General features: G+C 36.7%; 1 protein-coding gene across 1 annotated transcript in view; it reads right to left on the bottom strand.

The window, feature by feature from the left end:
- CIRSR (corepressor of RBPJ and splicing regulator) overlaps positions 1-13,050 on the bottom strand; it is a 39,256-nt gene extending 26,206 nt beyond the window's left edge. Inside the window, exons 1-6 of the mRNA XM_077883144.1 lie at positions 12,882-13,050; positions 8,561-8,655; positions 2,353-2,426; positions 1,524-1,534; positions 1,373-1,437; positions 945-993 (exon numbers count right to left, since the gene is read on the bottom strand). Of these exons, the coding sequence (XP_077739270.1) occupies positions 945-993; positions 1,373-1,437; positions 1,524-1,534; positions 2,353-2,426; positions 8,561-8,655; positions 12,882-12,953 (366 nt within the window). The 5' untranslated portion in view covers positions 12,954-13,050. The remainder of the gene's footprint in view (positions 1-944; positions 994-1,372; positions 1,438-1,523; positions 1,535-2,352; positions 2,427-8,560; positions 8,656-12,881) is intronic.
- Between the last annotated feature and the right edge of the window lie 25 nt (positions 13,051-13,075).

Below are 13,075 nucleotides of genomic sequence, written 5' to 3'. Positions count from 1 at the left end.
CCATCTGGGGTCTCCAGGATCACGCCCTGGACTGAAGGCGGCGCTAAACCGCTGAGCCACCGGGGCTGCCCAGATTGTAAGAATCTAACAAATGTTCAAATCCCTACTTCTTGGTAGTATCATTCATAAAAGATTTCCAGGGAAAGAGACTCCCTGACTATATTTGGTAATTTAACATAAATACTAAAATCTTCTATAAATTCTGCCTAAAAGCTAACCTGAATCCTGTTTCCTTTTGACTGTTACTTGGTGACAATAGAACAATGTCATCTAAAAAGAAATGATAAAATATCAAAAAAGAATTATGTCCTGGCTTAATCTTAAATTCTCTAATTTATAATAGTTAACCTTTGAAGTTTTAGTTGCCTAACCAGAGGTTTGCAAACTGTTTCTGTAAAACACCAAATAGTAAGTATTATAGGCTTTATGGGCCAGAGATCTCTGTTGCAACTACTCAACTCTGCCAATGTAGCAGAAGGAAGCCACGGACAATATGTAAATGAATAAGCAAGGCAGGATTCCAAAAAATGTTATTTCCAACAAGAACCTGGCCCTCTGGTAATATTTTGTCCCAATTCTAAACAAATAGTTTTACATCTTTTCTTAACTTTGAGCTAATTCTCCAAATTCCTGAAAACTACAGAGACCCATATCATTATAACCCTCAATACAAACCTTTGATTCCTCTCTCTTTTTTTTTTACCAGGAGAAAATCAAATTTAATAGGCATATGTAAAGAGAATCCACATGGACATGAAATTTCTGATTCCTATCTTTAATCTGTGTACTATATTTAATGTTTTCTCCCTGAGTCCTTTTACTATCTGGATACAAATGAAAACCACAGAGCCCTGTTTCAGCTGAAATACCTTTTGGACAACAGTATAAAGAAGTATTTATTAAGTAAGAATTATTTTTTACAGGGTAAAATATGGGTCACTTGCCTGAATGCCAAAGGGCTGATCTCTGATGTTCATGTCATCTTTGGCATATCTATTGAGTAGAGAATATGTATAAACACAATATTAAGAACAGTTTAATAAATTAGAGAGCAGTAATCCTGAAAATAGTTTTATGGTTCTAAATACATTATAAAATGTGTAACTTCAATAAATACACAGAACTATGAAATATATTTAGTATTTCCAAATACCACTTTATTACTAATTATCCAGTTTGATGATATGTGATTTTTTAAAAATGGAAAACTATGTAAAGTCTATGACCAAGTAAATTAGTTGTATAAAACAAATCATGTAAAATATCTTTTTACATTAGTCACCTACTCTAGTGAACGAAGAGGCGATGTAAGATGGGATATCAGATAAAGTTAATGATATATATTTCATCTTAAAAGAAAACTGGCTCTTACTTTTCCCGTGGAGCGCCTTTCTGCCATTCAAATTTGTATTCAGTCTCTCCTTCTGTTTCTTCTTTCTAAAAACATTAAGAAGTCTTTCAATTTTTTCATAAAATTACAATCTACTGCCAAGTAAACTGAAGCACATTAAATAGTACTTTACCTCTTTGTTTTCTTGATTGCATATCAAAGATATAGGAGAAAAAAAAAGTAGCTCAAGTTAAAAACTTCAACGTTAAAGTCTCCTATCATATATTATGATATCACAGTATTTAGTTGTAACTTGTAAGAAATTATTGGTTTGACTTTTTTTCTTCTTTCACAAGATAAAATTCAAATTGCTAAAGGATAAATACAATATTGAGTGAGATAGTTATAACACATTAATTCCTAATTTTTAAACCTTTTTATTTTTCATTGAAAAAATATTATGCTACCTATAAGCATATTCAGCAGGAAGAACTAAAGATGTTTACACAAAGTATAAAAGAATAAATGCACTTCTGTTGATGTTGACATTTTTTCCTCCTCAAAGGTCAAGTCACTAAAAAAGTCAAGTCACAAAATATTACTAGATTAGACAGGTATTTTTAGTATTTATTCTATTGCACTGAATTCAGTATTTTACGATTATCTTTACAGGAAAAAATAGCAATTTTAAAGATGAAGAGCAACTTTTATGTACCTATGTATGTATTTACTTATTTAAAGATTATTTATGTATTTATTTATTTAGAGAGAATATAAGCGGGGAGATGGAAAGAATCCCAAGCAGTCTTGAGTACAGAGCCCAAAGTGGGGGCTCAATCTCATAATACTGAGATCATAATCTGAGTCAAAATCAAGAGTTGGACACAACCAACTGAGCCACCCAGGAGCCCCAAAGATGAAGAACAACTTTAAAAAAATGTCTGTTCTAACAGTGCTCAAGCTTTAGTTGTAAAGACATCAAAGACAAAAAAAAAAAAAAAAAAAGGGAATGAGGCAAGTACCTTTTTTAGCTCCTGGTGGGGCCTCATACATGAAATTAAGGCCATTCTTTACACGCTCATCGCCCATAAGCAACCTAAATAAAACAAGAAATAAAATTAACAATTTTATATAGGAGGAAAAAATTACAGAATAACTGTTCTCCATCTTCTAAAACTCTAAGGAAATTTAGAGAAAATATTTTTGTTGGAGATAAAGTTCCAAAACTTTACTTCACTGATTAGATAACTTCTGAAATACATGAATGGAAATTCAAACAGTGCTGCCTCTTTAGTAACTGGTTTTAATTTTTGAGACTCTCTCATTACCTGAGAGATCCTAGCCCTCCCAACAGAAAAGGAGAAAAATGCCATGGTTGCCCTCACATACTTTTTTTAAACCCTGAAATGCTATGGAAATAATGACAGTTTTGAAATTCTATATTCCAGCAGAAATTTGGAATTAAGTTAAATAGTGCCAACATTTTTTCTTAATTGTGAAGGATCAAACCATTTGGAAAAATGAGTCTCTCTGGAATTTCTTTAGAAAGTCAATCCAATTAGTGCTTGTAATAAGGGTCAAAGTCAATAGGAGAATCAAATTCTTTGATGAGGCCACAGAGGAGAGAACAGTTTAAAGAGATCCTACAACAGGTTAATCACTATGATAGAATCAATGTCTGCTGCACCTCAAAAATCATTTTCCTTATAGTCTAACACTGAAAGTTCCCAGTTTGAGTTCTGTTTAGAGAGATATAATTTTTTAAAAAGCTCTGCAATAAATTGAATGACTGGTTGAGTTAAAGTTTTAATTCATAAGATCCAAGTAAAGTACTGATTATAAAGATGAAAGCTAAAGAGTGAATAGAATCACCTCTTATATTTGAAAAAGGCAATCACAAAGGATGTATTACATAATTATAATTCTTCACTTATTTCCATTGGAATTTTTAAGGAACTATAAAAAAAAGACAGAGAGCAAAAGGATGACAGGATCTCTATCTATATAATGGAATATTATTTTGCAATAAAAAGGAATGAACTACTGAAACATGCTACAAAATAGATGAACTTCAAAAACATTATACTAAGAGAAAGAAGCCAGTCACAAAAGACCATTTATATGTGTAATCTCATTTATATGACATGCCCAGAGTAGGCAAATCTATAGAGACAGAAAAGAAATTAATGGTTGCTTAGGGCTGAGAAGTAGAAGGCACAGGGTATAAGAATGGGAAGTAACTGCTAACGGGTACAATATTTCTTTTTCAGATGATGAAAATGTTCTGATATTAGATTAGGATGGCTCCCAAACTCTGTAATGATATATACTTAAAGCCAATGTACACTTTCAACAACTGTAAAAATTTTATCTTCGATTAACACCATCTTAAAAGTTAAAATCAAGCACGTGAAAAGCTCAACATCACTAGTCATCAGATAAATAGAAATTAGGGGCACCTGGGTGGCTCAGTCAGTGAAGTGTCTGCCTTTAGCTCAGGTCATGATCCCAGGGTCCTGTGACTGAGCATCAGGCTCTCTGCTCAGTGGGGGGTCTACTTCTCCCTCTCTCTCTGCCCCTGCTCACTCTGTCTCACATGTGCTCTAATAAATAAATAAAATCTTAAAAAGAAATAAAAACCATGAGATAGCACTTCACACTAATTAAGATGGCTGTTATTTAAAAAAAAAAGGAAAATAATAAATGTTGGCAAGGACATGGAGAGAATGGAACTCTCGTGCATTACTAGTGGTAATATAAAATGGTGCAGCTACTATGGAAGAATTTAGTGGTTCTTCAAAAGCTAAACACAGAATTACCAAATGACCTAGCAAATCTACTCCTAAGTATATATCTAAAGGAACTGGGACTTGAACAGATGGATATTTGCATGCTAATGTGTATAGCAGCATTACAGCGGCCAAAAGGTAGAAGCAACTTAAGTGTCCATTCATGGATGGATGGGTAAATAAAATACAGTATATACACACAATGGAATATTATATAGCCATAAGAAGAAAATAAGTTCTGACACATGCTACAATATGGATGAATCTTGAACACACTGTGCTAAGAGAAACAAGTCAGTTGCAAAGAAACAAATATTTTAGGATTCTACTTATTGGAGGCACCTATAATAGGCAAATTCATAGAAACAGAAAGTAAAATAGTGGTTACCAGGGGCTGAAGGAAGAGGGAAATAGGGAATTATTGTTTAATAGGTACAGAGTTTCTATTTGGTGTAACGGAAAATGTTTTGGAAATAAATAGTAACGATAACATAACACTGTCAATGCAATTAATGGCAGTGAATTGTACACTTAAAAATGTTCTATATATTTTACCCCTGCAAAAAAACATTTAGTTTATACTGAAACAAAAATAACATAAAATAAAAACTGGAAAATCCAATTTCCACTTCATGTAAAATTCAGCAAGTAAACAAAATAAAAGGTAAAGATATGATACTGGCATTTTGTTTTAATTTCAATTAAAAACTTGTAAAAATTATTATTTTTTTGCTATTGATTATATGCAGAGTGAATGTATTGACATTCCAATAAATCTGTTTTTATCCAGTCAAAATAATAAATGTGACTGTCATCTTTAAAAAAAAGTATGTAAAAAAAAGCGGGGGGTGGGGAATCCCTGGGTGGCTCAGTGGTTTAGCACCTGCCTTTGGCCCAGGGCGTGATCCTGGAGTCCCAGGATCGAGTCCCACATCAGGCTCCCTACATGAAGCCTGCTTCTCCCTCTACCTGTGTGTCTCTGCCCCTCTCTCTGTGTCTCTCATGAATAAATAAATAAAATCTTAAAAAAAAAAATATGTCTGTACAGGGCAGCCCGGGTGGCTCAGCAGTTTAGCGTCGCCTTCAGCCCAGGACATGATCCTGGAGACCCGGGATCAAGTCTCACGTCGGGCTCCCTGCATGGAGCCTGCTTCTCCCTCTGCCTGTGTCTCTGCCTCTCTCTCTGTGTCTCTTGTGAATAAATAAATAAAATCTTAAAAAAAAAAGTATGTACAAATTGACATTCATAAACATTAAGAAACATTTATGGCAGTAACAACTTAAAAGAGAAAAATTAGATTACTAAAGAATAAAATTGTCTATAAAGGACCATTTTGAATGAAAGGGGAAAAAAAACTTTGCAATCACCAATTACTCATAAATTTGTACTCAACTAACCAAACCCAGAAGCAATGAACACTCCTAGTATCCAGAACCTGGTTTCTAAATATCTTTCTTCAGTAAAAGGAACCAGGTTCCTTGGAACTTGGTTGATTCCAATGCTAGAGCAGGGAAAAACAAAAGACAAGTTTGGCCCATCTTGGTGCCAGGAAGTGGTTTTAAAAAAAGGTTGCAGCGGGACATCTGGGTGGCTCAGCGGTTGAGCACCTGCCTTCGGCTCAGGGTGTGATCCTGGAGTCCTGGGATCGAGTCCCACACTGGGCTCCCTGCAGGGAGCCTGCTTCTCCCTCTGCCTGTGTCTCTGCCTTTCTCTGTCTCTCGCTGTGTCTCTCATGAATAAATAGATAAAATCTTAAAAAAAAAAAGGTTGCAGCATGTGAAATGGATTTAGGAACCAAGCTGGTAGAGCAGTCAAAGGCCAAAACTGACACAATCTGAGCAACAAAATAAGTAACAATAATACTGTATTATAATCCATTGAATAAGTATCACTGAGTCCATACTGGTAGAAGTAATTACATACATAACTAAATGAGAGAAAGGGAAAATTCTTCTTTCCAGAGGAATTCAAATTTTAAAATATAGGGGGAATGAGAGGAATAGAATTATTGGAATACCACAGTAATAACTGATGCAGGCAATATCCACCAGTGAATGCTAGCTTAGTGGACAAATGTTCAAAAAAACCCAGGATATCTGTATAGCTTCAAATATTTAATTACAAAGAGAATAAAGTAACTCTTTTTTAAGATCAAGAATAAACAGGGGGCACCTGGTTGGTTGAGTTGGTAGAATGTGTGACTCTTGATGTCAGGGTTCTGAGTTCAAGCCCCATGCTGGGCATGGAGCCTACTTAATTAAAAAAAAGAAAAAAAGAAGAAGAAGAAGTAGAAAGAAGAAGAAGAAGAAAGAAGAAGGAGGAGGAGGAGGAGGAGGATGAGGAGGATGAGGAGGAGGAGAAGGAGAAGAAGGAGAAGGAGGAGAAGAAGGAGAAGGAGAAGAAGGAGGAGGAGAAGGAGGAGAAGGAGAAGAAGAAGGAGGAGGAGGAGAAGGAGAAGGAGAAGGAGGAGGAGGAGGAGGAGAAGGAGAAGAAGGAGGAGGAGGAGAAGGAGAAGGAGGAGAAGGAGGAGGAGGAGGAGAAGGAGAAGAAGGAGGAGGAGAAGGAGAAGAAGGAGGAGGAGGAGAAGGAGAAGGAGGAGAAGGAGGAGGAGGAGAAGGAGGAGGAAAAGGAGAAGAAGGAGGAGAAGAAGGAGGAGAAGGAGGAGGAGAAGGAGAAGAAGGAGAAGGAGGAGAAAGAAGGAGGAGGAGAAGGAGGAGGAGGAGGAGGAAGAGGAGGAGAAGGAGGAGGAGGAGAAGAAAGAAGAAGGAGGAGGAGAAAGAAGAAGAAAGAAGAAGAAGAAGAAAGAAGAAAGAAGAAAGAAGAAGAAAGAAGATGAAAGAAGAAGAAAGAAGAAGAGCCAGCATAGTCTGTTGCAAACCTACTTTTCCATCTCCACTATCTTTTTATCAGCCTAACTCAATTATTGACTGCTTCCCCAAACACCCTCTCTACTCTCCCACTTTGATCTTTAATAAGCTTTTACTATATGGAAATCAGGGTTTCTCAACAGTGGTGCTACTGACATTTTGGACCAGATCATTCTTTGCTGTGTGGGACTGTTCTGTACACTGTAGGATATTTTGCAGCATCCCTAGTCTTTACCCGCTAGATGCTAGTAGCATCCAACCTCTGAGTTCTGACAATCAAAAAAGTGTCCGAATGCTGTCACATGTCCCCTGGCAGGAGTGTGGCCAGTGGGGGGAAATAATGGCCTTCAGATGATCTAAATCCTTAACATTCTTCATAGTTCAGCTCAATTGTCACTTCTTTCATGAAGTTTTACTTTGTTATCCCAAATGGAATCATCTGTCCTACATTAGCATGCTATAGTTTTTCAAACACTGTGTTTTTAATATGTCAAGCTATTATATTCAGCTTTGAACTATGTGTACATAGATATTTCTGAGGGCAGAGACAAACTATATATCACACTTGTATAGGCCCCTATTTAAACAGCCTGCTATTTATGGCCTTGCATGAAATTAGGTACTCAATAAAAGTTAACCAAATTAAATAGAATTAGTGTGAAGAGTACTTAATTGACCTAAAAGTTTTATTTCTATAATTTCACTCTTGATATACTATATTTTTTTATTTTACTTTTTTAAAAAAGATTTTTATTCATTTGACAGAGAGCAAGAGTACAAGGAGGCAGAGGGAGAGGAAGAAGCAGGTTCCCTGCTGAGCAGAAAGCCCAATGTGGGGCTTGATCCCAGCACCCAAGATCATGACCTGAGCCGAAGGCAGATGCTTAACCAACTGAGCCATGCAGGCGCCCCTTGATATACTATATTTAAAGAGAATATTTAGTAAGAGTTAAGTAGTACTTCACTTATGTTCCATAGTTTGATGAAAAACAGAAATGAACTGAAGATAGTATGGTCTATGTAATTAAAGCACTATCATTCACTTGCTTAATTAATCAAGAGCAATTAGCTTCAGAGTTAGACATATTAATATAAACATAAAATGACAATAGATGAAGGGCAAGTACTCTGCTGGAATACATCAAAACAGAACTCTACTATGATTTTGCCATTAATAGGGCAATGACATGCAGGTCAAGTAGAGACACTTCATTTTACTTTTTGAAGGCGTCCTGTACATCTTTTTATTTCGGTGTACGCTAAAAAAGTATCTTTGTAAGCAATCTCAGTAGTTTGAGTGTAGACTTTCATTGTTCTTCCAAGCTTTACCTAAGTTGGGATTTGCTCACCAACTGTGTGATGGAGTCACATCAATATATGTTTTATGTGAATTATGGGTAAGGCTGGAAAAAGTGGCAATGTACAGATATAAAAGTAAAGAGGGTACACAGGAAATAGAATCCTACCATTGGGGAATTCAATTCAAAAAAGCTCATTTACTGTATGATTTAGTAAGTGATTATTCTCATGCAACTGATTATTCTAAAAACATTAGCACAGTGAAATTTCTTACCTATTATCATATGATTCTTGTTCTTTAAGATACTGTTGCATTAATTCTTCTTGTTTCTTCTTATCATATGATATTTTCTGTTCTGCCATCCATACCTAAATTAGTGAAGTAAGAAATTTAAGTTAAATACTAAGTTTTCTTTTCTTTTATAACAAAATATAAAATGCTATCATATATGGTTTACAACATAACCTATTTTGGCCATAATGACATCACCACAAAATAACAGCTAAAAAGTCTGATTTGTGCCTTGATACAGGTCCTTAAATCTAGTCATTCAAAATAGCTAAACTTCCATGCAAAACTATCAAACTTAAGAACCACTTTGAGCACCTGCAGTACAACAGCTTCTCGCATGCAGTCTCCATATCATCCTAGAGAAGAGAATGACCATCTCTCTATATGGAATATGTCTAGTCTAGAAAACACCTACGGCACAACCAGTAGGAATAAACAATGCCCATGAGTATCACAGACACTCCAAAAGAGGAGAAATGGAGGATAAGGAATAGAAAAAAAAAAAAAAAAAGAGATGGAAAGGTAGTTGTAGAAAAAAGGAAAGAGACAAGAGAGAAAACAGGTAACAGAGATGTGTCAAATGTCTTGAGTTGCTCAAGGGTATCAAACCACAGGCTGACTGTGTCTCTAGGTGAAATCCTCAAAATCATAAAAGTACTGGAGGTAAAAAGCCCACACAACTTATACAAGAATACTTAATCAGGTTATTTCTTGGTTTCAAAGGTATCAGTGCCTTCCTACTGCCTTTACAGTAAAGGACACAGTATTTGACAACCATTCAATGTAAACAAGAAGTCAAGACTTTCTCTCTAAATATGCTGTTTTAGGAAGGTAAATTGGAGGACAAATACTTACATTAATAAAATTATAATTATTAACTATGGGGGCAGATAGGTATGCAGAGGAGAGTGTGGGACAAGACTGCCATTACTAAATTCTAGAAGCAAAACAGGTGTAGTTACCTGTATTTTAATAATGATGAAATAGGAATGTTCTAGGGGACACTGTTTTAGAAGTGGGTAAGAAGGAATTCATATGGAAATAAAAGCAAAAACAGAAATGGAAAGGCAGGGCAGCCCCAGTGGCCCAGCGGTTTACCGTGGCCTTTGGCCTGGGGTGTGATCCTGGGGACCTGGGATCGAGTTCCACATCAGGCTCCCTGCATGGGGCCTGCTTCTCCCTCTGCCTGTGTCTCTGCCTCTCTCTCTCTCTCTGTGTCTCTCATGAATAAATAAATAAAATCTTAAAAAAAAAAGTATACAGTTAAAAAAAAAAAAAAAAAAGAAATGGAAAGGCAATTCTCCAGGGACAGAATATACCAGAAATTTCTTTTGGTATGTTCCCTGAAAGTTTCTCCCACTGACTTCATACTTAGCAATGTAATGTTACAGTACAAGAAACACCTACATTTAAGATAGGCACATTTGGAATTTTTTACTGTAGCTCAAAGTGAAAACAGCTGCAACAAAGACACGCAGGGTGTCACTGTCTCATAGAATAACACATTAATAATAACTTTCAAGTGGAGAACATATTATTTCTAACAGAATAACTACCATTTATTTAAAGCTCTAAATTTTACAAAGTTATTTTACTAATCTCAATTGCTCAAGTGCTTAAATACATTTTGAGTACCATGGACTGAAATAAAAATAAAATACATTTTTGCCTTCAAAATGCTCAGAATATGCTGATAAAAAAATCACGTTAACTTCTGTATGTTTAAACTATTTCACGATAAGAAAATGAACTGTGCAAATAATAATAAAGTTTGATATCTGGATAATAGAAATATATACAAGAAAAATAAAACAAGACAGTGACTGGAGGACAGGAGGAAGGCCGGTATAATGGAATGCTTTATAGCAAGTTTTGCTTTTTAGAGTTAATTTTTCTAAGATTTGTTTATTTTAGAGAGAGAAGAGAGAGCATGCTCACATGAGGGGGGAGGGGCAGAGGGAGAGAGAATCTGAAGAGCCCCATGGCAGGCTTGATCTCATGACCCTGAAACCATGACCTGAGCTGAAACCAAGTGTTAAATATTGAACTAGCCACCCAGGTATCTCTAGAAGCTAATTTTTAAATTAGGTAACTATATTTTCAGGTAGCCAAAGTTATCATTTCTTATATATCTTTCCAAAGATGTTCTAATGCATATACACATAATCTTATATATATGATTATATATATACACATACACACACACACACACCCAATATATGTAACAAACATACATTCTTTTCTCAATCTTTTCATAAATGGTAACATATACTGCATACTTGCACACAAAATATGTATAAAATAAAACTGAATACTATGGAGATCATTTCTAGATTAGTTTAAAAAAAAAAAAAACTTTCTTGGTTTTGGGTGGAGAAGGGGCCGAATATCATTCTACCGTGGAGCTATCGCACCATTTATTTAACCAATCTCCCGCTCTACTGATGGGCATTTAAGCAATTTCTAATCTTTTGCTATTATAAACTTTGCTTCAACAAATAACCCCATACACAAGTAACTTTATACATGTTAAGCAGGGTTTTGAAGAAGTTCAAAATTTTGACAAGGAAAATACAGGGTAAGACATGTGCTATATCCACACAATGGAATTATTCAGCAATAAAAATGAATACAATACTGATACATTCTACAACATGGATTAACTTTTAAAACATACTAAGAAAAAAAATCATTCATAAAGGCCAAATACTGCATGATTCCATTTATAGGAAATTTAAGTTTAGGTGGAAGATAATGAAGGTCTAAGCTAAGAAATAGGCTGTAGTGACAAAGAGGAGAAATGAATTCAAAAGATATTTGGAAGGTAAGACAAACAGAATTTATTAGCTACCTAGATAAAGGGGTGATGGAAAAGGGATGAATCTGAATTTCTGGCCTGGGTAACAGAATGAAGGAATGTGTTACTACCTCTATTTCCTACCCATATGAGATAGGAAGTATAAAAAGATAAGCAGATTTAGGATGCGATATATATTCATTTCAGATATCCTGAGTTTGAGATGCCTGTAATGTGCCAGGATGATACTGTCTAGATCATACAGTTGTCTTGTACCTTGAGCTGGGGGAGAAAAGTGAGACTTCAGATTTCAGAGTTGTAAAGTAGTAGTTAAAACCATGAAAGTGGATGTGACTGTCTGGGAAAGCATATAAGGTAAACAAAGTACGGCACAGGCCAAGGATGAAGCTCTGGATAACATATGTATTCTAAGAGCAGGCTAAAAATAAATGTGTGTATGGAGGCGGGGGGTGGGGGGGGTGGCAATTAATACTTTATTGAGCAATCCCTCCATGTGGTGAGCCCGGTGCTAGGTGGTGCTTTGTTTCACAGCCTTTATCTGCACCATCTTATTTATTCCTAACAATTTCGTGGTAACGGATACTTGTCATTTTAAATTTACAAATTAGGAGACTGAGGATAAGGGATTTTAAATATTTGTGTAAGGTCTGGAGTTTAAAAGTGACTGTACTGAAATAATTACAATCCTGGTCGGATTCCAGAAAGGTCAGACTTTCCTATTTCCTACTTCACCACTCTGCTTTCCACGGCCATACTATTCAGCACGGGTTTTTCCGTACTGCACCGAGTAGACCTGTAACTGATCATTTAAAAAGCCCAACAGGGGCGCCTGGCTGGCTCAGCCGCAGAGTATGTGACTCTTCCTCTCCGGGGTCGTGAGCTGGAGCCCCGGGTTGGGTGCAGAGATTACTTTAAAAAAAATCATTAACTCCATAAATAAAGCCAAACATCGTTGTATATCTGAAACTAATGTAACACTGTGTACACCTCAATTTAAAAATATTACGTAAATAGCCCAACTTCAAAGAGATGAGACAGACGCTACATTTTCGGGTGGGATAAAAAATAAAAATTAAAAAAAGGGGAAGCAAGAGGTGATCTTACTTCCCTTTCAAGATCTGAAGGAAACAGGGAATCACCTTTGGACAGGATGGCAGAGCTCAGAAGCCACGATCCCTGGGATCCGAAAAGACAAAACCAGAATCATTTGAGGAAGTAACTACGATCAGACTTCTTCGTTATCTTACAGATTTACATTCTAGCTGACGAGCCGACCGAGCAGACGAAGGCTTGCCCGTCTCCTGGCTGATGCCAGCTTCGCCGGCGAGCTTCTCCGGGGAGGAGAAGGGGCGAGAAGACCAGGGCTTCAGCCCGGGGAAGAGGCGACTGTCCCGGGAATCCCAAGACACCGCCACGGTCAGCTCCAGCAGCCCCGGGCAGCCCAGGCACCCCCGGCCGGGACCCTCCCCGGCTTCCCTTACTCACTTTTTTGATATTGGATTTGGAGGCAGGATGAAAGTCCTTCTTGCACATGAAATTGGCGAAAGATTTCCCCATCTTAAAGCCCGAGCTGGGGAAGCTGGACGCCGGGTCTCAGAACAACGTAAACAAACGCGGCCGCCTAACCGGAAGTGCGCCGCCTGGGGCGGCGGGAACTTCCGCGGTCAAAGGTGACCACT

Source organism: Canis aureus, chromosome 34 (assembly GCF_053574225.1).
Source record: "Canis aureus isolate CA01 chromosome 34, VMU_Caureus_v.1.0, whole genome shotgun sequence".
Lineage (NCBI taxonomy): Eukaryota > Metazoa > Chordata > Mammalia > Carnivora > Canidae > Canis > Canis aureus.
The sequence above is the reverse complement of the archived record's forward strand: the minus strand, read 5'-3'. Positions and strand labels throughout refer to the sequence as shown.